Genomic DNA, 24,812 nt, shown 5'->3' with positions numbered 1-24,812 from the left:
ACCAGACCCTTCTCACTCTGAGAGGAGACCCGTGCTCTGTAGTGAGCGGGCGATGGGTTGATCATGATGATGATGATGAATCCTCAAAAATACTACCATGTAATATATACAAAATCATCTTGCGACTGGCAGGTATATATATATATTTTTTTTAATTCATTATAGGTATACGCTTGACCACAATCGCACCTGATGGGAAGTGATGATGTGGCCTAAGATGGGACGTGTTTACCTAGAAGATGCCTATTCACTCTTGTTTTAAAGATACCCGGGTTGTAATTGGTAGGAAACACATATCGTGGAAGAGTTTTCCAAACCTCAGCCATGCGTATGAGGAATGATGACGCAAAACGCTTCGTGCGTGTAGATGGGATGTCGACGACGTAAGGATGGAAACTCGCCCGACGTCTTGCGGTTCGGTGGTAAAATGGTGAAGGGGGGACAAGATCGAAAAGTTCCTGAGCACACTCTCCGAAATATATCCTATAAAACACTGATAAGCCGGCGACCTTGCGGCGCCGCAAGGTCGAAGATTTGCTTATTTTATTAGTTGTTTTTAGGTTTCCATCTCATCTCCAGAGAAAAAAGCAACCCGTACAGGATCACTTTGTCTGTCAAGACCAGTCATGGGAATCAAAACCTTCTCGTTGACCTAGAATCATGGTTTAATCAATGTTTAATAGCATAGCACAAGTAAAGGGAGAATCCGAACACTTTGAATTTGTGATTACATCACAAAAAAATTAAAAAGTGTAATTTCCTGTACGATGGTATGGAACCCTTCATGTGCAAGGCCAACTCACACTTGATCAGTTTTTTCTTTGTAAAAAATGTGATCTTTCAAACCTCTATTTTACCACCTCAGGTATTGAATTTTCAAAAATCCTTTGTTAGTGGATGTTTATGTTGTAATTCAGCACGCAAATAACTACATCTGCATGACAAATTACTACCCAATCCATCCAATAGTTTGAGCGTTGATAGATCAGTCAGTCAGACTTTTCCTTTTATTTAAATTATTTACCTACTTTTTTTTTTTTTTTTTTTTTTTTTAATACAATAAAACTTAAAGCTAGCCTTATCTAATTACTATATAAATCATGACCGCGTGGAATGGTGCCAAGAATACTGGCTGCATTTCCGCGCTGGACAGCTAGGCTGATCCGCTGCGCAAAAAATGAGCCAGCCCTTCTGTCACCAGTTGAGGCTATTAATCGCGATTAAATTATTATTATTATTATTTAAATATATTTAAATTAAGTTTTCCCACATTTCACCATGCAACAATCTGCATGAAGAAAAAGAGGGAAGTGGAATCTCTGAAGTGCAAGCAAAAACTGTGAAAGCCGCAACAGATCAACATTTAAAGAACAGGCTGATATATCAAAAGTAGCAACCAGCATACTTAATAAGGGATTTTGTAGTATCCGTATTATCTACTCCTAACTTAAGATACTATTAATTTTTGGACATTTTGGGCAAATTAAGCAACTTTTTACTGCATTCAGAGTTCCTGCCATTGTATTGAAATTTGTCGTTAATTAATTTTCATTAAATTAATAATAGAAAATATTAATTTAAAAAAACAAGTATTCAGGCAGGTAAACTTTTCTATTTGTATTCTTCTGGTAAGTATAATATATGCATTAAGCATGTTAAAGTAAAGTAATGCTAATAAAATCAAAGAAAAACTTAATGAAAGGTGAAAGAATAAAGCGACTTGGCACAGGTTGCGTGATACGATGCAAGGCAGCGCAAAACGTACAAACGGGTTGGCAATACCTGAACTTGTGGCAAATCGAACGTTCCATAACTTCGCGAAACATCACAACACAACACCAATACAATACGCTTTGTGCAATCCGAGGAAGCAATGAGATTCATTTAATGCTATGCCAACTTACCAATAACATTTTCACACGAAATTACACTATTATAAACGAGTCTTTGAAACACCCCCAGCGAATTTTAAATCACAGTATCGTACACTAACTGTTTCTCACAATATTTCACTGGCTTTCCGAGTCAGTAATAATAAAAAACGTTTTTAAGGAAGAATTTATAGAAACGGCCGCGATATGCCACCGAACCCGTCTTTTCAATCGGCCATTGCAAATTAACACAAAATTAAACAAGTCAACGACAAGACGACACTGTCGACGCCACAGACTACTGACTAAGTATAAGCCAAAGAGTAGTGAAAATCATAATCACCTAGATTGAGTAAAAAGCTAGATTAAAGTAACTACTGTGTAACCGCATATGAGATAGCGATAGCAAGACGATCGTTACGTCTTACGAGTAACCCGACAATTATTACCATTGTTTAGTAGTCAATATTTGTATTAACTGATCAACAATATTTGTATTAAATGTTTTTTATGTGAAAACAAGTAAATAACTAATGAGAAATTACTACAACGACGCCACGAATTCTCAAAGTTTATTTTGTAACTAAAGTTGTAGTCCTTGAAAGAAATCTGTTACGGATAAGGGACAAAATAGGTTAGCTGCGTCTCTGTTTATCACATTAGTAACTTTATTTGTGCTCTTTTTAGTGTGAATGAGAAAGCAAACGATCATTTGTCTAGATTTCTACTCAGTCTACGGTTCTGGTTCAAGTTTTAACCCTCAACCCATAGATTATCTACTATCTCAACCTGTTCAACCATTATGATATGACTATGGTTAAACGATTCAACCGGGTTCAATCCACGTACAGTGGCTGAAAGTAATGTACATTGGCTTTTAGAATGACATTTCGGCTTTGTAGAACGTTGTCTCTGTCACTCATACCTATGTAGGTATATGGTGTTTTGTCAGTCTCAACGACAGAGACAACGCTCTATAAATCTGCTATCGCTTTTTGTACTAAAGGGCAATATACATTACTTGCTGTATTTGAAGGCGTGTTGATGTTAAAACAGTTTTTACTGTTATGGATTCCATGAAAAAGGAACGTTTTATGAAAAGAGTGATTTGGGAGTTTTACGTAGTGATTATATACCTAACATCGATGATACCTACTCACAGTACCTACTCTTTGGGAGTCACATGCGGTTGTCACTCGGAATAGAGGACTCGCCTCGCATTTTGATCGGATTAGCTTAGCTGAATAATAATGTGGAAGTTTCAGGGCAACGTTTGATAAAATTTTCATAATGGCGCTAAATAACCCCACCACTAACAGCTTAGGCTTATAATTACTCTATGTACGGAAGTCGCTATTAAAATTAAATTAAGTAGGGCCAAAAAAAAAGCTAGAACCCAGAGCCGTAAAATCAATTTAAAAATAAATTATAAAATGTCAAAATAAAATAAATGAAATAAACTCAGGAAAAAATAATAAATACTTAAAAGGCAAAAGCTGTGGCTAAAAATCTTGTATCTTAATTATGTTGTCAAAATGGTTCAAATACGAAGTGCCGCTGTTGCTTACAAAAGTTTAAATGGACTAATTTGTGTTTACAAACCCTCCTGTGTGCCCGTACGGCAAGTGCAGCATATTATTGTAACTAATTTGTGTCGAGGTTAGCTTATGTTTATATTTCTGTGAAAACATTGACTTATTATAGTAGGGTACATATTATCACTGTGTGAAAAACTCATTTGAACCCTAGTTCCTTTCAAAACTTACGGTATTTACTAAAACTCTGTCTTCATATAACTTTTCTCAACAGTACTTTCTGTATAAATAAACTTTCAAATAATACATGCGTACCTAATAATAAGTAAATGAGAAAAGTGTAAATTTATGTATTGTATTTCTTTATTACAGACTTAAATGCTTTACCAGACAGGCCTCTAGAGAAAAGAGTCGAGATTGTTGGTGCTACAAACGCTCCTATGCAAGTAAAGTTAGTCCCGAACTATGCTGATGATCCTTTAGTAGCTGGACCCAGATATATACATAAAGATTTCCGCTGCAGCTGGGCTACACATTTAGGATTGTTTAGCAGTGGTGTTTTATGTATGTATTGAGGAAAGTTTCTCAAATAATCCATACTAATATTATAAATGCGAAAGTGTGTCTGTCTGTCTGCTAGCTTTTATGTCCTATGTGTTTAACTGATTTTGATGAAATTTGGTACAGAGTTTGCTATTATTATTATTATCCTGGGGAATGACATACACTACTTTTTATTCTGTAAAATTAAAGAGTTCCCAAGAGGGATTTTTTTATTAACTAAATATCACTTGATTTAAAGGTGAAGGAAAACATCGTGAGGAAACCTGCATGCCTGAGAGTTCTCCATAATGTTTTCAAAGGTGTGTGAAGTCTACCAATCTGCACATGGCCAGCGTGGTAGACTATGGCCAAAACCCTTCTCACTCTGAGAGGAGACCCGTGCTGTGTAGTGAGCCGGCGATGGGTTGATCATGATGATGATGAATTTTACAAAACCTAAATCCACGCAGACAAAGTCGTGGCCATCATCTAGTTATGTATATATAACATCTGACATAGTGAAAATTGTATTATAATTGAATTAAGATTTATTGGTTTTCCAGTATTAGGGATCAATGATGGGACCAAATTGACATACCTCCTAAACACAGGGAGGCCTACAAGAGCGTTCAAAGTGCATGGACAATTAGGTAAAGCCACAGACACATATTTCTGGAATGGCAGAACAATTGAGAGGGCGACATTTGGTCACGTGACCCAGGCCAAGATAGATAGAGTGGTTGCTCATATACAGGCGGCTCATCAGAAAACTATGTATGAGTAAGTAAGAATGAATTTTTATTTAGATCACTACTACTATTATAAATGTTTGTTTATTTATTGATTTGTCCTTCACTCACACCACAATAGAGCAACAAATCGACATATTTGGCATGGATATAAGTAAAAGACTTGGACAGTGATGCTACTTTTTATCCCAGAAAATCAAAGCGTTGCCATGGGATTTCAAAAACGTAAATCCGCAAAGATGCACTTGCGGGCGATAAACTGTCATATCAACATACAAACTTGAGATTCTGCATGTAGGTTTCCTAGATCAGAACTAGATTTTCAGAAATTCCAATGCAGCCACACATGAAGTGGTTTAGTAATTCTTTATATTCTTATGAACAAAGGATTGTCAGTTAGTTATGAATTTACTGCTGGACAATCTTTGCGACTAAGAAAAAAATCAGTAAAAACAAATTGAGAGAGAGCCAGCAGATCCCAAAGCCACCATGATCCAATCCAACATACCTCCCAGGGTTAGGGACAATAGGCAGAGAAACTTTCAGCTTTTATAAAATAAGGAAGGTCTGGCATGCGCTGGGTCTTAGGCCCAAAAGTTTTATTTTGCTGTAATTCTTTATGAGAAATTCTTGAACCAACTCATTTTATTAATTATTTTTTGACTCAAATTGCTATTAAATATTATTACATAATTTCAGGTTATCAGGTCTTCACATGGACTCGCAAGCAACCTATGAACTTGCATCAGAAGGCTTGCTGAGGCCGGCTAACAGTAAGCTGCCAGTTATTTATGGAATTAAATGTGTACACTTCGATCCTCCCAACTTTACCTTAGGTAAGTATATCAATCTATTTATAGAAGTTGCTATTGTTTGCAAAAGTAGATCAGATGAGCATGATCATGATTTTGTCCATCTTGTTTAAGCAAAATAGAAAACTTCTAAAGCACTAAGATTTTATTCTAGGCTACTAATAGCAGGTGTGTCACTTGATGCTGATGAGTGACACGAGACAGTGTCACACCCCTTCTATTTGACTGCTCTCATGTAACTATTATCTCATAAGAAGAAGAGAGTTAAAAGACAAAAGTTATAGTCTGCAATGCTGTGTGAGCTTTGAAATGGCCCTTCTGTACTATTAAGTACAGTATGTGGCAGAAAATAATGTACATCGCCTTTTAAAAGGAGATAGCGGATTTGTAGAGCATTATTTCTGTCATTGAGACTGACAAAAGGTATGAGTGACAGAGACAATACTCTACAAAGCCGAAACGTCATTCTAAAGTCTGATGTACATTATTTCCAGTCATGTACTGTACCTATTCTGTGCTCTGTCTCAACTTTTTTCGAGTGGTACTAGCACTAGGTTTTTTGTAACAAAGTTACAAAAATCTTTTTTCCACCAATCTTCAGTCTTTGGTGCTAATTTGGTTGTACACAATCTCTAATCAACAAAGTATGAATGGAACATTAGTTCAGACTAATGCATAATGTTCCAACATCAGCACTACAACTATCCTTATCAGTAAGGATAGTTGTATTTTTGTTTTTTTTTTTTATTCATTATAGGCAAACGCTTGACCGCAATCACACCTGATGGAAAGTGATGATGCGGCCTAAGATGGGACGCGTTTACCTAGAAGATGCCTATTCACTCGTTTTAAAGATACCCGGGTTGTAGTTGGTAGGAAACACATATCGTGGAAGAGTATTCCAAATCTTAGCCATGCGTGTGAGGAATGATGACGCAAAACGTTTCGTGCGTGTAGATAGGATGTCGACGACATAAGGACGGAAACTCGCCCGACGTCTTGCGGTTCAGTGGTAAAACGCCAATTTGCCAAAATATTTTTACACATTTATATTTTTTGCAGAAATTCAATGTGTAAATGAATATGACAAATATCTCTGGACCCTAGTGCATGATCTAGGCGTTCAACTCAAGACAGTAGCATATTGCACAGGAGTGCAGTGCATCAGGCAAGGCAAGTTTGATCTCCGCCTCGCCTTGTTGAGGAAGCATTGGCAGATGGATCATCTTCTAAACAATATGGATGAATGCCGCCAGATATTAGAACAAAATGAGCATTTATTGAAACCAAAATCGGCACAATTGAGTATTTAAAAATTTCAGTAGATATTAAAATGTAAATAAAAAATAGCTTTATTACAATATTCTTTTATTAAGTTACTAGCTGCCCGGGCGAACTTCGTTCTGCCTAACAGTCGATTCGAATTTGTTAAATTTTTCTCTCCGTAAGGTTCTTAAACCATCCTTGTACTTCAAGGAATATTTTAAAAAAAGAATTAGCGAAATCGGTTCAGCTGTTCTCGAGATTTGCGATAACCAACACATTTAGTGATTCATTTTTATATTATAGAAGATGCACTTTACATCTTAAATACGAAATATAATTTAAAACAAATTAAAATAACAAAGAAGTCGAATCTATTTATTGATCCTTTAAATTTAAAAAAACTAATAAAGTCTAACTTGTGAAAATACAGCTTATTTTATTTATGTACACATCACAACATAATATTTGTAGTCTTTCAATAAACACGTAAATAGGTACATATTTCTTTTAGGTAATCATTTTTCTCAACTAGCATTACTAGATGGTGGATTTGAAGTAGGGGTGTTAGCCTGTTTCTCCAACTGTTCTATCCTTTTGTGCCTAATCATATTCGAAAGAATACCATCAAAAGAAGTCGTTTTCTTCTTTGCCGATCCTCGAAGCGTGTCCTCACCTTCTCTACGAACCCGCAATCTGAGAGAACTGACTTCATCCATGAAATCAAAGTTCGATTTCTCCTCACGTATTGGAGACGTCGGTATATCTGCTTGATGTTCCTTACTCACAGGCACAGGGGATGGTGCTCGTCGTCCAGGGCATTTCCACTCTAGGTTTAATGTACCAGATTTTTCAATAGATTTGTAAAGTTCCTCTAATTCATTTGGCTCCGGCATCCAATGTTTTCCGATATAAACTCCACTTTTTGATAATTCGTCGTCTGAACAGGCGAGCTCCCAGTCATCACCTTGAAGTTCTGATCCCATTTTACTTAATTTCAACTAGAATTACGATAATACTGAGCTATAAAAACAAAAAATACATAACTTATAAATTACCAGCACAAAAAAAAGATAAAAACAATCTAAGAGTAAAAACACAAAACAATTTTGTCTTTTTTTTCTCAACTGGTTTTACAGCTCTGGATTCTACCTTTTTTTCTGTGGTGACAATAAAAAGTCATAAGACTTCTATCCAGAGCTTAAAATAATTTTGTCTGTGTTTTGTTATAATCTGTGCAAATTAACTATTTTATTGGTCTGTGAAATTAACACGTAGATAGAGTAATAAAGATAGATTGAAGTACTGTGTAACCGCGTATGAGATAGCGATATCACGACGCAACGATGAATAACACTACAATTTTCACCATTGTTTAGTAGTCATTTGTATTAACCGATTGTAATGTAGGTAGATTGAAAAAGCATTGTCACTCGTCCCGATCACTACGCGAATAAATCAGTATGCGATAGTCCGTGTTTTACTCAATACACTACATTGGCGCAGTTCGGTTTTGTTTTAATATCATGCCTTTTGGCAAAATTGAGCCTTTTGAAGTCGGCTCCCACAACTGGGATGCATATTGTCGACGAGTGAAGCAATTTATCGAGTTAAACGATGAAGAGTTACACGTGGCCACGTTGGTCACTCATGAGTCATGTCGGCATTACGTGTTACGAATTGATGTGCGACTTATGCTCACCGGATTTACCAGAAAGCAAAACGTTTGAACAATTAGTGAAAATTGTCAAAGATCATTTGGAGCCACAAAGGTTGGAGATCGCAGAGAGGCATATGTTCAGGCAGCGGAAACAATCGCAAGGGGAGGCAGTGAGTGATTATCTGAAAAGTCTTAAGCACCTCGCCAAACACTGCAACTTTCAAGACACTCTTGAGGTCAATTTAAGAGACCAATTCGTTTCTGGGCTTCACAGTGAAGACATGAGGTCTAGATTGTTTGCCGAGCGGAACATAGACTATAAGCGAGCAATCGAGCTCGCCTTGGCGCTCGAGGCGGCAGAGAGGCACGCAGCGGAGGCGGCGTCTGGTGCAAGTGGCAGCGTCGTTCCGGAAGCGCGGCACCGCATCAGACCCTCGACGGCGCGCGGAGAGCGCGGGCGCAACGAACGGCACGGAAGACGCGAGGGAGGCGGCCAGGCGGAGGTGGCCGGAGCCAGGGCCAGCTCGGCTGGCGTCGACGGCTCGCGGCGTGATTGCTGGCGCTGTGGGCGCAATGAGCACCCACCCTCTAAGTGCAAATTTAGGTCATATACCTGTGACACTTGTGGGCTCCGTGGCCATCTAAAAGTCGTATGTAGAAATAGTGATAAGTGCAGTGAGAAGTATAGTGATTCGGTGAACCAGAGGAACCCCAAAGGTCAGTTTTTTTTTAATGATTCGGACGACAGTGACTTAGGATTTTACAATATAACGTGCGATAGCAGCGATGGACCTTATTATCTCAAATTAAAAATAGAAAACTCAGTGGTAAAATTCGAAATAGATACTGGGAGTAAGATCTCTGCAATTTCAAAGTATTTTTATGATAAACATTTTTCTAATGTACGTTTACAACATAAGAATTTAAGATAAAAATCTTACACCGGTAACCGATCCGGTTATCGAACCGTTAGGGTATATAATGGTAAATGTTAACTATCAGTCTTGTTTGCATAAGTTACCCTTGTTTATATTTGAAAACGGAGGGCCTCCGCTACTAGGTCGCACTTGGATTAGGCTATTACAAATAGATGTTACAGATTGTTATAATTTAGCCGAGAAATGTACAAACGATGATATTGAGTTATTAAGGAAAGAGTTCCCTGAGGTATTTGCTGATGGGCTAGGGACTTTTAAAACTCCCATGCAATTGCACCTGTCTGATAAAACTCCAGTATTTGGGAAGTCGCGCGCGCTTCCCCTCGCCCTCCGCGCCCCGGTCGAGCGCGAGTTGGAACGATTGCAGCGAGATGACCTCATTTATAAAGTAGATCGATCAGATTACGGAACACCTATTGTCCCTATTATAAAAAAGAATGGAGATATTCGTATTTGCGGAGACTATAAGATAACGATTAATCCGTTATTAAAAGATTTTCACTATCCTCTTCCACGAATCGAAGATATATTTGCCACCCTATCGGGCGGCGAACAGTTTTCTAAGTTGGACTTGTCCCATGCCTATCAGCAAATTTTATTAACGGAGGACTCGCAACCTATGACGGCCATTACTTTAGAATAGAATAGAATAGAATGTTTTTTTTTATTCATGTAAACTTTTTAAAAGTCAAACACTACATAACTACTACTACACACGTAGGCACTTTTGTTTACAAACGTGTGCCTTTCGGAATAAAATGCGTTCCCGAATATTTCGAAAAGTTAATCGAGGAAACCTTATGTGGTTTACCCTCTACTGTAATCTTTCAGGATGACATTTGTGTTACTGGCAAGGATAGGGAGACGCATTTTAAAAACTTACGTGCCGTTTTAGCTAGATTAAATGAGGCCGGTTTGCGAGTCAATTGGTCCAAGTGCGAGTTCTTTAAAGATAGTGTAACGTACTTAGGATACAAAATCGATAGAGAGGGCTTGCACACTGATGTCAGTAAAGTTGAAGCCATTGTTTTTGCACCGTCACCGAAAAATGTAACGCAATTGAAAAGTTTTCTAGGGCTAGTTAACTTTTATAATAAATTTTGTGTAAACATGAGTTCCGTATTGAAACCTCTATACGATTTGTTAAAGAAAAATGTAAGTTGGAATTGGAGTCGCGAATGTGAAGGTGCCTTTATAAAAATAAAAAAAATTCTTAGCAGTTCGCCGGTGCTAGCGCACTACGACCCGAAGCTGCCTTTGTTTTTGTCGGTCGACAGTAGTGCGTACGGGCTCGGCGCAGTGTTATCATTAAGCTTAACAATATTTGTATTAAACGTTTTTTATGTGAAACAAGTTAACTAATGAGAAATACAATTACGCCACGAATTCTCAGTTTGTTTTGCAACTAAAGTTGCATTCCGTGTATGTGTTCTTGAAAAAAACCAGTTACATGATAAGGGACAAAAAATAGGTTAGCTGCGTCTCTGTTTATCAAATTAGTAACTTTATCTGTGCTCTCTTTTTAGTGTGAATGAGAAAGCAAACGTTCCTGTATCTATCTTTATTACTCTATCTACGAATTACCAGGTGCACCGTCGTAGATAGAACTCTATCTAAAATGCACTATATGTTATTGGTCTGTGCTGAAGAAAGGACTGTTATCCAGAGCCGTAAAATAAAATAATAAATTTTAAAAAACCACCGACCAGAAAAAAAAGAGCTGCACCTTTTATTTTTGGTCGGTGAGCTGCACCATATGCAGTGTATTACTTTACTCTATGACCATATGTTATTGGTCTGAGCTGCACAGCTGACCGTTGTCACACTGACATTCAGCCATTATTCTCTTTTTTTAGGTTAAGACTATTATTAAACCAAAACCAACAAAAAATGTCTTCGTCTTCGGATAGTGATTCGGATACTGATTTATCACAACCTTCTAGGTATGTCAAAGCATTCATACAGTATCCTGCTAACAATCATTTCTGCAGGATTTATAGTACATACATCCTTTCTTTTTAGACTGGGCGACTGCGAGGTTTGTGGGTCCAAAGAAGCTGTTTACACGTGTCCGAAATGCGAAGTAAGGACATGCTGCCTCGATTGTGTAAGGATACATAAGAAGGAGCTAGAATGTACCGGCGTGAGAGACCGCACGAAGTTCATTTACATGAAAGATTTTACTGATACAGACTTGCTGAGCGATTACAGGTTATTAGAGGAATGCGCGCGATTTGTTTACGCAGTGAAGAGAGACGAGAAAAAAAGATTCACTAGGATAGATAAGGATTTACCCATAGTATGTATACCTACTGAAATTGTGTTTAACTTACGTTGGACTAGCTGATGCCCGCGACTTCGCACGCGTGGATTTAGATTAAAAAACCCATGGGAACTCTATGGTTTTCCGGGATAAAAAGTAGCCTATTTTACTCTCCAGGTCTTAAATTATACCCATGCAAAAAAATCTGATCCGTTGCTCTGTTGTGACGTGATTGAAGGACAAACCGACAAACAAACACACTTTTGCATTGATAATATGGGTGTACTGATTGTATGAGACCATTTTAAAATTGAATATTGCAAGTTTTAATATTTGTGTGGTGCAAGTTGTATATATATAGCCATTGCTAATTAGTGTTGATCTCTATTTACCAAATTACTTTAATTTTTCAGCATTTGCACAAACTAAGACTGGCAGCGAGACACAGAGGAACTGTTCTACAATTCCTCGCACAAAACTTTACAAGACACAAAGTAAACACAACGAAATACATATACAAAACAAATCTAATAAACTGGCGAATTGAGTGGGTTTTCCCTAATGTTGAAACCAAACCATTAAAGTTTGTGGATGAAAAGTGTTCAGAGAAAAAGAAACTGTCAGAACTGCTTGATAAGTATTTAAATCCAGATGCGCCAGCTTTTGAAGGCTCGAAGGAGTTGATGTACTATAAATCTATTGGGTTTAGTGGAGTCAAAGTTTTATTGAAAGGTAAGAACTAAAGACATTATGTAATGTATTTTTTTTTATATATTAAAAAATTGAACTAAGTATTTTTAGTGGATGTGTCATGTGACCTAAATTATTTTAATCTCTGGTACTTAATTATTTGTTTCTTTCACTTGTGCATATGAATCCACACACACACACGCCCTTAAAATAAAAAAAAAAAAATTGAAACTAGTTCTAATTTAATAAAAACATGAAAAAACTACTATTCAAGAAAAATGTTGGATTTTGTTTAAATATCAGTAGTCTTTCAAATACATTTTAACATTAATAATATTGTATTATTTACAGCTGAAAAACTTAGAGGCTCACCCAAGAAGTTCTTTGAGTTGGACACAACAGAAACATTGGCAGAAAACTTGTCAGGAAAATGTATTGTGGAGTTCCCCATTATATTTGTTGTTCTCAAGGATCATGCTTACAATTTCGAAATTGTGACACCTGGTAATATTTTATAATATGTTACATCAAATTAATTCTTTCACAAGTACAGTGGCTTAGTTAGAAGGTGGACTGCAAGATTCAAATCCCACCTTAGGCAAAGTTTAACTTGGAGCTTAAGAACTAGCTTAGTTTGAAGGAGGGAAATGATAGTAGTAATGTTTTAATGTAGGTTTTCTCACAATGGAATTTTGTGTGAACGAACTCAATCATTGGTTGCTTTAAAAATATTATTTAAATTTATAGATGACCTTTCCAGGCAGTCAGGATTCAATTCCACATCCTCCTGAAGTACATAATAATTATGTTCTAAGCATCATAGTCATACCTTCAAATAATGCCTATATTACTATTTGACATGTTATAAATATTTTCATCTTATTTTACAGATGATGAATTTGACTGTGGAAAAGACAATAAGGGAAAAGAAGATGTAAAAGATAAAGAAGAAAAAATAGAAAATAAGGTAAATTGCATAAATGCAAATGAAAACACCACAAAGGCTAACACAGCAAATAGGAATACCCCAAATGGTCTAATTACTTCAGAAAATAGAGATAGAAATCAGTGGAAGAGGCAGAAAACGTTACTAACAGAGAAGATTGCTGAGGAAAAGAAATTGGAGATCGAAAAAGAAATTAAAGAAGCTAAAAAGAAGAGACCTAAAAACCTGCTTTTCACAACTGGTTATTCATCAGAAGAAAGTATTAGTTGCAGTGAAGATGAAAATGAGAAATAATTATGACCACACAAAAAGTTTTGAACTCTCTGGTTCAGGAGCTGTGGCCTTGTAAAAAGGTCCAGGTTTAATAAGTCCTGGCCGGATCAATGGATTAGTGTCTCAAATTGGGTTTGTAACCTAATAGTTACAGGTACAGAAGGATCAGTCTGCAGACATTTGAATAAATAGCACTCTTGTCATACAATGAAGTACCAATTTAGCTTGCACTGTGACCTGTCTCTTTCTATCGCGTAAACTCGCAAGAGCTGTCAAAGGAACGCGCTACTGTAGGTATATTTCTTGAATCACGTGATCTAGTGAAGCCGACTTTATTTAGCCGGTTATACTTTTAAAATATCTTTGATCTAGACTGGGAGAAGGCTTCGGCCGCAGCTAGTTACCTCCAAGCGATGTAGCATGATGCAGTTTAAAAACTGATGATGATTATGAAACTGCCATATCTTAAAAGACTATTGTTGTAGTTAGAGATGATGAATGCCTGATGAAACTTGTTGACTAAAAATAAAAACTTTGTAACAATATCAATATTTATTTGATTCAAACCCCTATTGCTATCAAAGAAGTCTCTGTTAACACAAACAAATACTCATTTGTCGCATTTATACCTAAAACTTCACCATATTTATCAATATTCACAACATGCTGTTGACCGATTTTAATACTTTTCATTATTCCTTCAGACCTTTTTCTCAACTGACAGTTCTGGTTTCTGCTATTTTTATAAATGAAAATATGACGTGTGGCTTCACAAACTACGCTGTATGTAAAGTTTGGTGAACAAGTAATGAATTTTCTGTTCTGTTTGGAGGACTGTACATAACCGAATGCCATCAAAGTCCCGTCATGTTTCATAGGCCAAGTATCTGTGTTAATTAGCTGGGCGTATGGTTGCCATATGCAAGCGTCTACGTCGTGCCTCAGAGCTAATGCTGGTACTTCGTGGGTTTCTAGTTTGATGCTGAACAGGTATTGGTGCACACTTAGAGAAACCCTGTGTGTTATTTCATGGTTGGTTGTGTCCATGCGAACTGCAATAAAAACAAAGTAAAATAAATAACTCAATGAAACAGCAGGGCTGATCCTCTTGTACACAATCTCTAAATTAAATTAACAGGTCTAAATCTAATGCTATCCTTTTCCGCAAGCAACATTATGAAAGGGATAGTAATAGATTTAGACTGTCATTTTAGTTCAGTTTAGAGATTGTGTACAAGAGAACTAGCCACGTCAGTCTAACTAGTATATTATTGTCCCACATGAATTGCAATGAGTTCAACCAAATATTGTTGGCGATAGTATCGCCCTGTGGAGATTGGATTGGATGAGTTTATCTCAGCGATTCTCTCATGTATGGAGATGGCGCCTAAGCCTTTCTCATTTTGAGAGGAGACCCATGGTCAGCAGGCGCAGCCATTTCTTTTTGTCTGCTACATTTCACAGCCAATCCATTTAACCAAGACGAGTATAGCTTGCATCCCAGGGATGGACATAGGCCACTTTATACCCTGCAAAGTAAACAGTCAAGAAACCTAAGTCCACGGACAACATTTTGGGGCAGTTGTGGGCATCGTCTAGCAATAAATATAACCCTTACCCAATACAGTATCCTCTTCCGATGCTGCATCACATTCCTCCAACTCTTGTGTATTCAGACCCGGCACTTGCTGGTCAGCTACCACCTCTGTCTCCGAGCACAAGTGAGCTAGCCTCTTATGCACTTCCTCCACTAGGCTTGCATCAATTATATGCTCCCCATTTTTATCTCCCCCTTCAATCAGCTCATCCCAAGTCATGCTCTCAGATTTAGTTATCAAAATATCTACTTGACCATCTTCCTGTATGTTCCAAGTTGTTAACTCACTATCTACCTTATGTCTTAATTTGCCATTCAAAAATTCTTTGCCAGCATAACTAACTTTTATTGCCAACGGTGTGACATTTACAACAAAATGTTTCTTGTCAAAATTACTTTGTAATTTTAGCGTTATTGTTATGTCGTCAGAGGTTTGCAGCCATGTATAAATTATTTGTTTTGGCTCTTCCTGTGGTTTCTCTACAATTTCTTTTTCCGAATCCAATATGAATTTAAATAAATTATCAGAAGCTACATAAAGAGCATTACAACTTGTTTCTAAAGCTGCGTAATGGACAATACCTTTGCCTTGAATTTGTTTGATAGATGACTGTTTCCATGATTGACCATCGTTTTCCAACGTTATCCATGTGAGAATAGAGTCAAAATGCTTTTCTCGTTGCTCCACTGATTGTAGAAGGCAATGTAAAACTTCAACATCTTTTTTATCTTGAATCCTTGTATCTACTATGGTAAAATATTTACCTTCTCCAAGAACAAGGTTGGAATACACAGTATTCCATTTCTGTTTGTCTCCAGCAGGCCTATTCCTAGTGCCCGTATCCACAATATGTATGTAACCTGTGCCGTCACTTACCACTGCTAAATTATTGGAAGGGAACATGAGACACAGGTTAAAATGTCCAGATTTTCTTTCAACATGAGCGGGGACGTCGTACACGACAGCAGTTTGGAATGTACCGTTTATATTATCGAAAGTTACGTTACGTATTTGCTGTGTAGCATCCACATAGTAATAGTTGTACTGGTGATCCCAAAAATCTAACACTAAATGGTTATGGAGAGCGAAAAGCTTAGCGTGGACGAAGGAGAACTGTATTTCGTTAGGATACAACCTATCGACAGGAGAAGTCAATTCTAAACAGAAATGAGGAAGAGATTGCAAGTTCAACTTGTATCCCTCAAATTCGTGATCCAGAAGGCGCCTATCTGGGCGCAGTTCCACTAGAGATGACGGCATAGTTATAGTTCTTGATGTGATTAATTGAATATATATATTCTCAATGAAAAATGTAGTTTAACACAAGTATTTTCTTCAAAACGAAAATTCAAAACAAAATTGACTTTTTCTTAACAAAATGACGTTTGATATTGTTTTTTTGTTAACTGGTTTACAGCTGGGTTCTAGCCTTTTTGAAGACGTTTGATATAGTTTTCTGTGGTCACAAACCACAAATTACCAAAGAGTATGAAATCACATGAGTTTAGGTTGTGTTCTGGTCTGTAGTTTGCAGTCTGTGGTTTTGGCGGGAATTTTTGACATTGCTTTTTATTTGTTGTGAATTATCTTTCGCCCGTTCAGAAAAATAATAATTTTCAGTTACAATATCTAATAATTAAAACTGTGATCAAATAATGTCTTCAAAGAAAAATGACGATTACCGCCAGCTGCCGTTTAATTCTGACTTAATATCTCAGGTAATGGAACATATTACTAATTTGGAGGACGTATGTAGCCAGGTACTGTTGTTATAACTTATAAGATCATTTGGTTTTATATCTTTCCAGGCAGAATTCTATACATACAACAATATTAGCACCTTGCTAGCTATGTGCGAAGAGTACAAGGAAAAAGTTCTAAACTGTCGTACCATCGGAATATTAGAAAGTTTAAATGGACGTTTTCACCTAAAAGATGTAAGTTTTTGTATAAAATGTTATTCAAATATAAAGCAAACATTCTAGAAGGTTCAAATTGTAATCTCAATGGCAGGAATTGGAACACAGCTAAATCGTTTGGGACCGTTTAAGTCCGAAGCCCCATTATCAAATTTCCTCTCCTAGAGATCGAACCAGGAACCTCTCTATATTCAAATCTCTGCACCAGGAAAATGCAAAACAAATTCTTGTTTGATATACGGTCTGCCTCAGAATTCGAGTAGTAATTCAGCAATATGTATGCATCAAAAACCAGTCGCACTTGTGACCTTTTTCGATAAACACGCCACACAACCATCCCATGCAGCGCAAGTGAGTTTGATCATTAAGGTGCTAAACGAGTTTTGGCCTTTGTCTGTACCTATGTACCTCCTTCACTGAACCAGTGACCCGGTCCCAAAGGCATAGAGTATAGACTGATAGGTACTAGAATCTGCTACTTATTACTATTCTGTGCCAATCTGCACTTCTTAGATAGGGCTTGCAAATTTCTAGTCTTTACACATAAAATTAGGTACTTCTTTTATAAAATTCTTAATTTACATTGATCAACCAGTTACCAGCTCTTTAATGAACATGACGCCTCTCAGAATGAGGGTTTAAGCCATAGTCCACCACCCTGGCCCAGTGTGGATTGGCCGACTTCACACATCTTTGAGAACACTATGGAGGATTCTCAGGCATGCAGGTTTCTTCACGATGTTTTCATTCACTGTTTAATTAAAGCAAGATTTAATTAATTATCATGGTTTAAATTATTTTTATTGAAAACATTACAAGAAAAGTTTTCTTGTAACTAAACAAAACATATTGGAAGTTTACAAATTCTTCCCAATTGAATTTATTGCTAGGTAAGAATGATTCTCCGAAGTCCCTACAAGAGACCTCTGTCCAGCAGTGGACGTCTATCGATTGATGATGATGATGAGTAATTCTCAGTTTATCCTCTTTTTAGATAGATTGTAAAGATGACACACAGAAAATTAGAGTTTCCATGGTGCATGTGAAGAGCCAACTGCCATCAACTGTCATTCCTTACTTGGTGCAAGTGTTTGGTGTTTTGCAGTGGACGAGTAAACCAGTCATATTTGCTAAAATTGTACAGGTAGTTGGCATTCATCCTTAGGTTGTTCTGTAAACTAAATTTAGAGTATCCGCATCTTTTTTTCGATATTGCTTAAAAGGGTGTTACCTACATCCTTTTGAAAAGAATTTTGAATTAAAGACTCGAAATTTTAGTGCTAGGTGCTTACATTTTAAACACTGGAGCCGATTCTCTTGTACACAATCTCTAAACTAAACCAAATTAACAGGTCTAAATCTAGTGCTATCCTTTTCCGCAAGCAATATTATGAAAGGGATAGCAATAGATTTAGACGTATCATTTTAGTTTAGTTTAAGAGATTGTATACAACAGAATTGGCCACACTATGCTCAAGACTGGCACCATACGTATTACAGTTTTAAATCAATTTTTGAAAAAAAAATAAAGCCTTTTTCTTATAACCTTGGTAAGAAAGAGATGCAAATACTGGGGCCGATTCTCTTGTACACAATTTTTACTTCTTATTTTGCTTTGTAGCTTTCAGTAGTGCCACACCACAATTTCTAAACTAAATTAACAGGTCTAAATCTATTGCCATCCTTTTCCGCCATCAACATTATGAAAGGGATAGCAATAGATTTAGATGTGTCATTTTAGTTTAGTTTAGAGATTGTGTTCAACGGAATCTGCCACACTGTAAAACTTAGTTGTCATCAGAATTAGTACCATTAGTGACTGATGCCTTAGTGCAGTTAACTCATCAAAGCAATTTGTTTCAGGTGCTAGATACAGCTACTGGTATAAGACTAAACGAAGCTCTGAAAAGTATAACAAGCCTTCATTTAGCAAATCCGTTGAACAGCACTGAAGAATAAATTAAGATTTTTATATAGTTTCCTGAGCGGTTGTATCCTCGGAAAGAGATATGTGGTCTAATTGAGTTGTGAGTGTGACATCAAACGATCACCCGCACGTTAAGCAACGTTGACTCCGGTCTGTAACTGGATGGGTAACCAATATTGAATACAATAAATTTTTATTCAATTAAAAAATTTAAAAGTGCTATTTAAAATCGGAATGAAGTTCCTACCAAGAACCAGCAAGAAACTCTGTTTTAGAAAAAATTAGTACTTTTGAGTTTGGATATGATTGGCTTTAGGAGTGAATTCCTTGATATCAAGCACTCTCAAAACTTGGCAATACTTGTGGTTAACCGATTAAGCATGGTCGCCTAGTCGCCTGGCAACTCAGTCGTGACGGCGACCGTTAGAATCTGTAATTGATATGGGTTTCCGTCATGGTTATGTTTAAAAAAAATTGTGCATGTTTTGGAAAGAATACATATTTATTACATCCTAAATAAATACAATTATCAACAAGACATTAACATGTACAACACTCTGTCACCATCCTCACTATCACTATATTATAATAATAAAAAATTGGTTGGCGTTTTATTGCATTTATAAATCTTATTTCTTATTCTTATTCCTCATGATCATAGAAAATTGATGGATCTGCATTTTGTTTTTTTTTTTAGTTTAAAAAGAATATTAGCCATGTTAAATGACTAATATTCCCCTTTCCTCTCCAACTAAGCGTCAGGCTTGTGCTAGGAGTAGGTACGACAATAGTGCAACGGGCGGGGTTTGAACTGTCGACCTTTCGGTTTTCAGTCCACTCCTTTACCCGTTGAGCTATTGAGGCTATATAATCAACCCAGCGCCAGCTCACCAAAGAGTATGGGGTCCCTCTCAGAATGAGCCGGGTTTGGCCGTAGTCCACCATGCTGGCCAAGTGCGGATTGGCAGTGTGCAGGTTTCCTCACGATGTGTTCCTTCACTATTAAAGCAAGTGATATTTAATTGCTGAAAACGCACATAACTCTGAAAAGTTAGAGGTGTGTGCCTGGAATCGAACTCCCGACCTGCCAAATTCACAAAAAAAAAAGCGTTTTTATGGATCATACAATATGAGATGATATTTTATGTGACTAAATATTATTATATATTCTACACCAATATTCACATTAAAAATAAAATTCAAAAGCAGTATAATTGTTATGGTTTGTGTTTTAATTTTGCAATGGAATGCATATGGGTATATTATTTTACAACGAAACAGAAAGTCAGTCAGCAAGATTATTTAAAATATTTGTATTGTACCAAATATGGGATGGATATCATCAGATAAACGGGAAGTCGAAGTTCTAGAAGTAAGATACTACAAGAATTTTTTTTAGTTTATACAAAAGAAATAATAATAATTTATATTACCAACAAACTTATTGCAAAATAAAAAGTTCCCACGGGATTTGAAAAAATCGAAATGTACGCGAACGAAGTAGCGGGCATCAGCTAGTCAGCTAGTATTCAGTAAAAACATCATTGATCGTAATATGTCGTAAATTAGAAATTAAAGTATTTATCATACACAGATATAAGAAAAAATATAGATTTAAGTCTTACAATACATTCAGTACTACCAATTTTTATGTCGCAATTAGATAGGCATATGGACAAACTTAAGTATTGTCTAAAAGGCAGTTAGTTAGTCTATTTTTCGATACTCGAAACATATTAACGTTTTCAAGATGTGCAACCTCACACTAAGCCTACTTTTGTGACCACAAGGATTATTATTTAATATCTTCAGGACAAGATTGTTGTCTTCCTGAAAGTATAATCTATCTCTTTTCGTATAGCTGAGATAATGGTACTGATTCTGAGCACAACTAAATTTTAGAGTATTCACATCTCTTCTTTCTAACGTAATATGAAAAGGACAGCCACAGCTTGACAGTTTTAAATTTAATTTAGAGCTATCAAACCTTGTGACTTTAGCTGCCAGTCGCGAGCCTACTGTTTAAATTTGTAGTGTGCACTAAAATTTAGAGTCTTTAAATGTTAAACTCATATTGTCCTTTTTTAGCAATATTAAAAAAAAAAGATGTAGATACTCTTCAGTTTAGAGAAAGACAACAGAATCGGCGCCATTATATACTTAAATAAAATTCCATAACAAATTTGGTAGAATAACAGGAAAAATTTCTAAGGTTCATTCAAGGATGGGTTGCCTTCTAAAGGATCCAGAAGTACAGAACAAACACAAGCAATATGACTGCCCCAGCGGTCAGTTTCACTAGCATAGACTTTGTGTTGAGATATACAGCGTCTTTCTTGTACTTCTGTGACATCATTGATAGCTTCTGCGTTTTTGTGTCCAGCTCTGAAAGTGATATACATAATTGGTTTATTAGTACTGTGTGAAAATTCATTGTTTTTAGGGTTCCGTACCTCAAAAGGAAAAACGGAACCCTTATAGGATCACTTTGTTGTCTGTCTGTATGTCTGCCGGTCTGTCAAGAAACCTACAGGGTACTTCTCGTTGACCTAGAATCATGAAATTTGGCAGGTAGGTAGGTCTTATAGCAGATATTTGGGGAAAAATCTGAACAACGTGAATTTGTGGTTACATCACAAGAAAAAAATTAAAATATGATCGTGAACAAATATTAACAACATTAACAACTTTCAAACTTGACTTTGGTAACTTATAAAAATGGTAGTACTTTACCTGAGAGTATGGCGCCCCTCTGAAGCACATCATCGATGTTCTGCATCATGATGCGCTGCACGTCGCCCAGCTGGCCGCCCAGCTGCGCCGTCGCGCCCGCCTTCCGCGCCCGCGCGCCTCCCTCCGCATACTGCTTGCGTGTCCGCTGCATCCACGTGTCGAACTCTATGAATGTGTAAGGCCTTGTGACTGTGTTCACCTGAAACCAAAAGATAAACTACTTTAAACAACTAAAAACTCACCCTAATTTTTTAAAATTCATATACAAGTTAGCCCTTGACTGCAATCTCACATGGTGGTAAGTGATAATGCAGTCTAAGATGAAAGCGGGATAACATGGAAGGGGTATGGCAGTTTTTATTAAACCCACACCTCTTTGGTTTCTACTCGGCGATGGGTTGATCATGATGATGATGATGAACACAATTTCATGTACTCACTCTTTTTCCGTATTGATGGTAGAACTCTTGTGCAATTTCTTCTAAGTAACTGAATGCGAGTCGTTTACTGTAGTTTCGCTCACACAACACTAGATAGCAAATTTCACTCTCTATCAAGTAGCTGAAATATAAACAAAACTGTCGTTAAAGTCACTGTATAAATAAATAATAGTATATTAATAAGAATGCAGGTGAAATAGTAGTTAGTATATCAAAAGAGTTGTAATCACTATGGCAAAGATAACTATTATTATTCTATTCATTTTTAATTTTTACTAGTGACTGCCCACAGCCTTGCTCAGCAATAATACAAATCCACTCCAAAACAAATAATTTATTCTGAATAGATAACATGTTGTGCGTACAGATGGTCAAAATTATTAATTTATAAGATGATATAGTGGTGATAATTATGTACTTAAGCACTTTATTTTATCCTATGGGAATTTCGAAAAATCTGACCTATTTTCTTGTCTACAATTTAAAGGGAACCTCTGAGTAAAATTCATGCTTTCCAGAACCAAGAGTTTAGGTTGAGTGTTGATGGATCAAAGTTTTATTTAATTTATTAAAAGAATCTTTAAATTGAACTTGCAATTTGCATTGATTGAAAAGCAATGAACAAAAGTTTGATAATATTTGGTTCAATTGTTTAATATATCATCTTAAAGGAAATGAAACTAAGCAACAGTTAACATTTATTGCGACATACAGGGGAACATAAGGGAATGCGAAATGAAGGAAATAAAAATAAAAAGCAACAAGCACAACTCACTGGAAGAGAAAATGCCCAGTTTCGATGGAGCATCGTATTGGCGACTGGGGAGTTAGCTTTCTAAACAGCATTTTTGCTTGGTTTTGGTACTCCAATACGTTGCAACCACTCTGAAAACCAACGCAAAATAAAATTAAGAACAAAAACTGAATACAGTGAAACTAAATGGTACGCTATAAAAAAGGTAGGTTTCTGAATGTAGTGCGTGATGATATGGTCTAAATTTTAGTTCTAGATGTAGGATATACTATATAGAGTAACATATGCTTGGAAATTAATATTTACCTGTTCATCATCTTGCATAGTAGCTGCTAGAGGCAGCCCATCCACAACACGGGCGATCATCGTCATTAAAACCATTTTGCCGGTTAAAGAAGTCCTTTAAATTATTAATTACAATCTACACGTCCTTACAAACGTTTTGTTACACTTATTTTTTCCTTATCATCATTTATAAATTGGAAAACAGTGAATTTCAAGCGAATTTATTTCACAGACAGTTGCGCGTACACGTCAAGACAAATGACAGTGACATGACAACAACACGTCAGCTTGTCTATGGTACAGAGGTTAGTGATGTTCGAATCGTAACTTTGGGTACAGTGCGATAAGGCAATCTTGGCGCGTGGCGAAAATCGGAACTAACGTTGCCGTCAAGTGTCCTCTTTGTTCTTGTTTGAATATTCAAGTGCCAAGAGAGCCTTGTCGCACTGTATATTAACTTAGAAGAATCGGTAGTTCTTTAATCTACATAAAATGGTCTTACCATTACAAACTTTCATGTAAGGCCGTAAATAAAAAAATATAATGTAGGTGTTTTCCATTGCCTAGGTAGTTGAATGGAAATTTTTACAATAAAATTTAAATAGTTTACTTATCTCCATAACTACTGTAAAAATTATGTCCGCATGGAATAGCGCTAAAAATACTGGCGGCATTTCCGCGCTATAAACCGCGGTGAAATGTCTCGTAAATCTACTTACTTGTTAGTAACTACTTAGTACCGCGTAAACTTTAAAAACTATTCTTTAATTTGCTCTCAAGCAAGTCTAAAGAAAGATGCGTCTGTAAGCCACCTTTTGGTGAATTTTGGAACTATATAATAATTCCGACTACCCTCGCTTGGCACCAGCCTGGTACTCCCTTTGCTCCGAGTACCAGAGACGCCGCCTACAGGTCCAGCAAAACAAATGCCTGCGAACAATCGTCCAAGCTCCGAGGTACGTGAGGAACGACGTTATACACCGCGACCTCAAGACGCCCTCCGTGGAGGGGTACGTCCGTACACTCGCGCGGCGCATGTTTGCGCGTGCGGACAACGGACCGTGCGAACACCTCCACGGCATCGCTCCACTCATCCCACGTCCAATGGACGGGCGTCCATTACCTCGGGAGCTTCTCCGATCGCCCTCACCAGCGCGCAACGCAGGCGATGGCGACGACGACCGAGACGACGAGACAACCACCGGATTTGACACCGATACCGTCTCTGCACTGGACGACACGCTTAGCGCCGTCGTGCAGAGACCTACCAACGGACACACCTAACCACCAGGGCCCAAGCCAAGATGGCAGGCCCTAGCCGAAAAGGCTAAAAGACAAACACCTGGGCACAGAGATGCCCAGCGACCCGCCCGGGTAAGGAGGCAAAGCCTCGAGGCCCGTACCCCCGTCTGGTCGATTATCGACCAAACGGAGATGACCCCGTGACTACCCTCGCTTGGTACTTTATGTCTTCTCTTAGACGTTCATACTTCATAAATAATTATTAGCTACTGTATAAATAAAATTGATAGTTATGAATTAACTGTTGCTTAGCCGTTATCAAGCAACGACCTAAGTGCTGTAATTTAGGCTTAGGCTTCCTATTATTAATT

General features: G+C 37.1%; 7 protein-coding genes and 1 pseudogene across 10 annotated transcripts in view; 4 read left to right on the top strand and 4 right to left on the bottom strand.

Moving 5' to 3' along the window:
- LOC117997374 (early estrogen-induced gene 1 protein-like) overlaps positions 1–2,147 on the bottom strand; it is a 113,026-nt gene extending 110,879 nt beyond the window's left edge. For 2 of the 4 annotated variants that reach the window (XM_069497988.1, XM_069497987.1), the window contains exon 1: positions 1,905–2,147. The gene's annotated coding sequence lies outside the window, so the exon portion shown is untranslated. The remainder of the gene's footprint in view (positions 1–1,904) is intronic. The other 2 variants (XM_034985642.2, XM_069497989.1) reach the window with 2 other exon arrangements.
- A 1,082-nt stretch (positions 2,148–3,229) lies between these two features.
- Positions 3,230–6,871, top strand: LOC117997382 (pseudouridylate synthase TRUB2, mitochondrial). The gene is made up of 5 exons (XM_034985652.2): positions 3,230–3,530; positions 3,779–3,970; positions 4,513–4,729; positions 5,398–5,534; positions 6,573–6,871. The coding sequence occupies exons 1-5, from the start codon at positions 3,407–3,409 to the stop codon at positions 6,821–6,823; spliced, it is 921 nt and encodes a 306-aa protein (XP_034841543.1). The 5' UTR covers positions 3,230–3,406; the 3' UTR covers positions 6,824–6,871.
- Positions 6,872–7,137: 266 nt separating this feature from the next.
- On the bottom strand, positions 7,138–7,835 carry Pa1 (PTIP associated 1). The gene has a single exon (XM_034985658.2). The coding sequence runs from the start codon at positions 7,757–7,759 to the stop codon at positions 7,301–7,303; it is 459 nt and encodes a 152-aa protein (XP_034841549.1). The 5' UTR covers positions 7,760–7,835; the 3' UTR covers positions 7,138–7,300.
- A 464-nt stretch (positions 7,836–8,299) lies between these two features.
- Positions 8,300–9,372, top strand: LOC138402240 (uncharacterized; annotated as a pseudogene).
- Positions 9,373–11,184: 1,812 nt separating this feature from the next.
- On the top strand, positions 11,185–13,581 carry LOC117997381 (box C/D snoRNA protein 1). Its single transcript, XM_034985651.2, has 5 exons — positions 11,185–11,314; positions 11,394–11,670; positions 12,048–12,366; positions 12,676–12,828; positions 13,215–13,581. The coding sequence occupies exons 1-5, from the start codon at positions 11,262–11,264 to the stop codon at positions 13,562–13,564; spliced, it is 1,152 nt and encodes a 383-aa protein (XP_034841542.1). The 5' UTR covers positions 11,185–11,261; the 3' UTR covers positions 13,565–13,581.
- A 495-nt stretch (positions 13,582–14,076) lies between these two features.
- Positions 14,077–16,547, bottom strand: LOC117997375 (nudC domain-containing protein 1). Its single transcript, XM_034985644.2, has 2 exons — positions 15,162–16,547; positions 14,077–14,595 (listed from the first exon to the last, which is right to left on the bottom strand). Exons 1-2 carry the CDS (start codon positions 16,399–16,401, stop codon positions 14,105–14,107), a joined length of 1,731 nt encoding a protein of 576 aa, XP_034841535.1. The 5' UTR covers positions 16,402–16,547; the 3' UTR covers positions 14,077–14,104.
- Positions 16,548–16,721: 174 nt separating this feature from the next.
- LOC117997388 (uncharacterized) lies at positions 16,722–19,084 on the top strand. Its single transcript, XM_034985659.2, has 4 exons — positions 16,722–16,859; positions 16,950–17,078; positions 18,055–18,204; positions 18,924–19,084. Exons 1-4 carry the CDS (start codon positions 16,797–16,799, stop codon positions 19,017–19,019), a joined length of 438 nt encoding a protein of 145 aa, XP_034841550.1. The 5' UTR covers positions 16,722–16,796; the 3' UTR covers positions 19,020–19,084.
- Positions 19,085–20,950: 1,866 nt separating this feature from the next.
- Positions 20,951–23,458, bottom strand: Sec22 (vesicle-trafficking protein SEC22). The gene is made up of 5 exons (XM_034985655.2): positions 23,221–23,458; positions 22,936–23,045; positions 22,161–22,281; positions 21,721–21,919; positions 20,951–21,372 (listed from the first exon to the last, which is right to left on the bottom strand). The coding sequence occupies exons 1-5, from the start codon at positions 23,293–23,295 to the stop codon at positions 21,224–21,226; spliced, it is 654 nt and encodes a 217-aa protein (XP_034841546.1). The 5' UTR covers positions 23,296–23,458; the 3' UTR covers positions 20,951–21,223.
- Positions 23,459–24,812: the final 1,354 nt, after the last annotated feature.

The sequence above is a fragment of the Maniola hyperantus genome, chromosome 4 (genome assembly GCF_902806685.2).
Source record: "Maniola hyperantus chromosome 4, iAphHyp1.2, whole genome shotgun sequence".
Classification (NCBI taxonomy): domain Eukaryota; kingdom Metazoa; phylum Arthropoda; class Insecta; order Lepidoptera; family Nymphalidae; genus Maniola; species Maniola hyperantus.
Note: the sequence above shows the minus strand (reverse complement) of the source record. Positions and strands in the feature narration are given on the sequence as shown.